Below are 2,810 nucleotides of genomic sequence, written 5' to 3'. Positions count from 1 at the left end.
AAGATCACCGTCAATCGAACAATGGAAGAGTTCCACCATTTCTAGTTTGCCCAACAATTGTTGAATAAACTTAATTCTTTCGATGTCAATGATTGAAAGTTCGATGGAAATGCGTTCAACTGACTCAAAGTCACTTACACGAGATTGAATATAATTGAAATCGCCATCAACAATTAAAATGCTTGGTATGAATTGACTGAAGCCCGATATTTTAATCCATTGAAACCTGACTCCATCTTTGTCCGAATAATACGTTCGAATTCCATTGCCATTGTTGAACCATGTTTGAACCGATGAGTAATTTTGTTTGAAATATTCGCCGGCCACTTTATTCATCCGCTTGCATGTTTGTCCAAATGAATGCAAATCTTTCAGCGACAAATATTCAAATATTTCGTCCATACAATCAATGCTTAGTTTGAATATTTTTGGTGACGATTCCACATTTGACGGACCAGCGCCAGCATCTTCACTGCCATCTCGACCGACTGGGTGGGATAACTTTTGCTTCGTTTGTGGATGATCCATGACCTCAGAGAATAGAACTGGGTAACAAAGTAGAATAGGACAAGAAATTGAATATTTTTCGCAAAAATATATTACATAAACCTTTTTTTAATCCAAAACTATTTAATTCTTTCCAACAATTAATCATTCATAAATTTTAATTTAGATAAGTGAATATTGATTTGTTGTCACTAAGTTTTCGAAAAATTGATGCCTATTATAGCTAAAATAACTATATCTTTTCTTGGATTGAAATTGTAATTTGTAATAATAAAGCAAACGATGCGTTACTTACCGATGACCGATCAAAATTCACGTCGTTTCAACAAATTTACTGTAGTAATACCAAGTTCCAAAAAGATTTCAGTAAATGTTTTTTGCCGAAAAAATGAGTACAAATCTATGAAAAACTGTAATTTATGTGGAATATTTTGAACTTTTTCGCTAATTAAAAAATGGCGTCGAAGAAGAAATGAGCAAACTTGTGTGACGTGTTTCTCCTTTGAATGTTCGCAAGTAAAAGAACGTCGCCTCGTTTTCATGGAAATGATGTGAGGTTGTAGTTGTTCAATACACAGCATTGCGCAAACGAGACAGTAGCAGTCAACAACGGTGTGTTTTATATCAACATATTGGTGGCGTCTCTTTCTTTTGAATGCGCATTGATCTCATTTCAATAGACGATGCAAAGTAGATGTCGCTAAAGTGTTGGTGATGTTGAATTACAAGTTCCACTAACCCAAAAGAAAATTCCACCATTTACGCCTTTTAAATACGAAGAAGAAAAAATATGTCAATAAATCGCATAAACAATGAAGAAAATTTTAAATTTGAATTTTTCCCAATTGCAAATGACATTTTTCGGTTTTTCAGTTTCATTCAAATGAAACATTATTGTGAGCTTGATTTTTAATGAGGTTAGAATTTTTCTGATTTTGATTGAGATTCGAGAGACTTTGCTTTTGCCTTTTCGATGTTAATTTGAAACAATTGATTGGCAATGCTTCTTGTGGTTGCGCTTGAGGTGTGTGTTTAAATTTGATTTCCAATTAAATCGTGTATGTGCTGTAAGAAATTGGACTTTTTCCCTCCACATGATTCGCCACTACGATGACATTCGAAAATTCGACGATTGCATTTCATTTGATGATCATCTCTTTTGATCTTTTGCTGGAATCCAGTAAAACAATGGAAACAATGGAATAAAGTTCGAGAGAATCCTTTTGATTGAATTGTTTTGCACAGTCATAGCATTGAAAACCTCTGTGAGTGCGCATGTGCAACACCAAATTTATTTTCTTTGGACCAAATGATGTGCGTATGACATTGCACTTGGTTTCGTGTGTCACTTTCTCATTCTTTTCATCAAAACCTTGCAACTTGGTTGATATAATTGTTTTTTCTCCTTGAGTTTTATCGATGGCTAGGTGCCAACTTATCTAGGATCTAATCTTAGAATGAATGATCACTGATTAAACTGAGTAAAGAGATCTGTGATCTGTAACTAATTTAATTAAAATTTGGTGGAAAGTAGTTTGACGTAGATATTGTACGAGAAAAGAATAAAATTAATAGTAATTTAAATAAATTTTGAATAAATAAAAGATGTATAAAGACCTTTGGTTGGTTTGAGTTCACTTTATTAAAGAATTTACTGATAAGACATGTGGAATTGTTTCTTTCTGTGTATTTCACATCACGTTAACGTTAATTTCTAGGTTAATTATGATTAAACAAAAAATTTAATTCTATAACAAACAAATCTAGTTTTTTTTTTATTACAACTATGGCTTAATTTTACGATATTTTAATAGATTCGAGTGTTTTCTAGTTCATTTGAAATTTATCTGAAAATATTGTGAATAGAATTTAAAAAAATGGTTGTTGGTCATTACATACGCGCAAGGCCCAACGTCGAATCTCGATTAAGTTCAAATTGGTGTCGCCGTTTTTGGTCTCCCATTTGGTGGACAAGAAAATGTCGTCAGTTGCATAAATCAGTACTTTTCGTGCTCCGGCCAACTTGGTGCGTTCTTCATTCAACATTTTCAAATTCATAGCTCCATCGTTGTAAAACGATGAATTCACTTTAATTTTGTTCAACTTCAACGAGTGACAAACGAATGGCAAAATGAAATCGACGCTTTTATAATTTTTAATATAAAGACGTTCAAGTTTCACAAGACTGTTTGCCAACAGCTCCATATCAGCGACATTCGATTCATACCCTAAACCGATCTTTAGTGCTGTCAGATTGGTCAATTGATGTAAATTATAGATGTTGTTAAACCGTCCAATGGCTA

The 2,810-nt window shown here is 33.2% G+C and overlaps 1 protein-coding gene across 1 annotated transcript; it reads right to left on the bottom strand.

The window, feature by feature from the left end:
* Window positions 1-8: 8 nt before the first annotated feature.
* LOC116351253 lies at window positions 9-999 on the bottom strand (the record flags this gene model as incomplete). The annotated part of the gene is made up of 2 exons (XM_031783333.1): window positions 803-999; window positions 9-545 (listed from the first exon to the last, which is right to left on the bottom strand). A coding segment is annotated over exon 2 (520 nt), but the record flags the coding sequence as incomplete, so codon positions are not given.
* Window positions 1,000-2,810: the final 1,811 nt, after the last annotated feature.

The sequence above is a fragment of the Contarinia nasturtii genome, unplaced genomic scaffold, assembly GCF_009176525.2.
Source record: "Contarinia nasturtii isolate CC-2019 unplaced genomic scaffold, AAFC_CNas_1.1 Cnas_scaffold_5016, whole genome shotgun sequence".
NCBI lineage: Eukaryota > Metazoa > Arthropoda > Insecta > Diptera > Cecidomyiidae > Contarinia > Contarinia nasturtii.
Note: the sequence above shows the minus strand (reverse complement) of the source record. Positions and strands in the feature narration are given on the sequence as shown.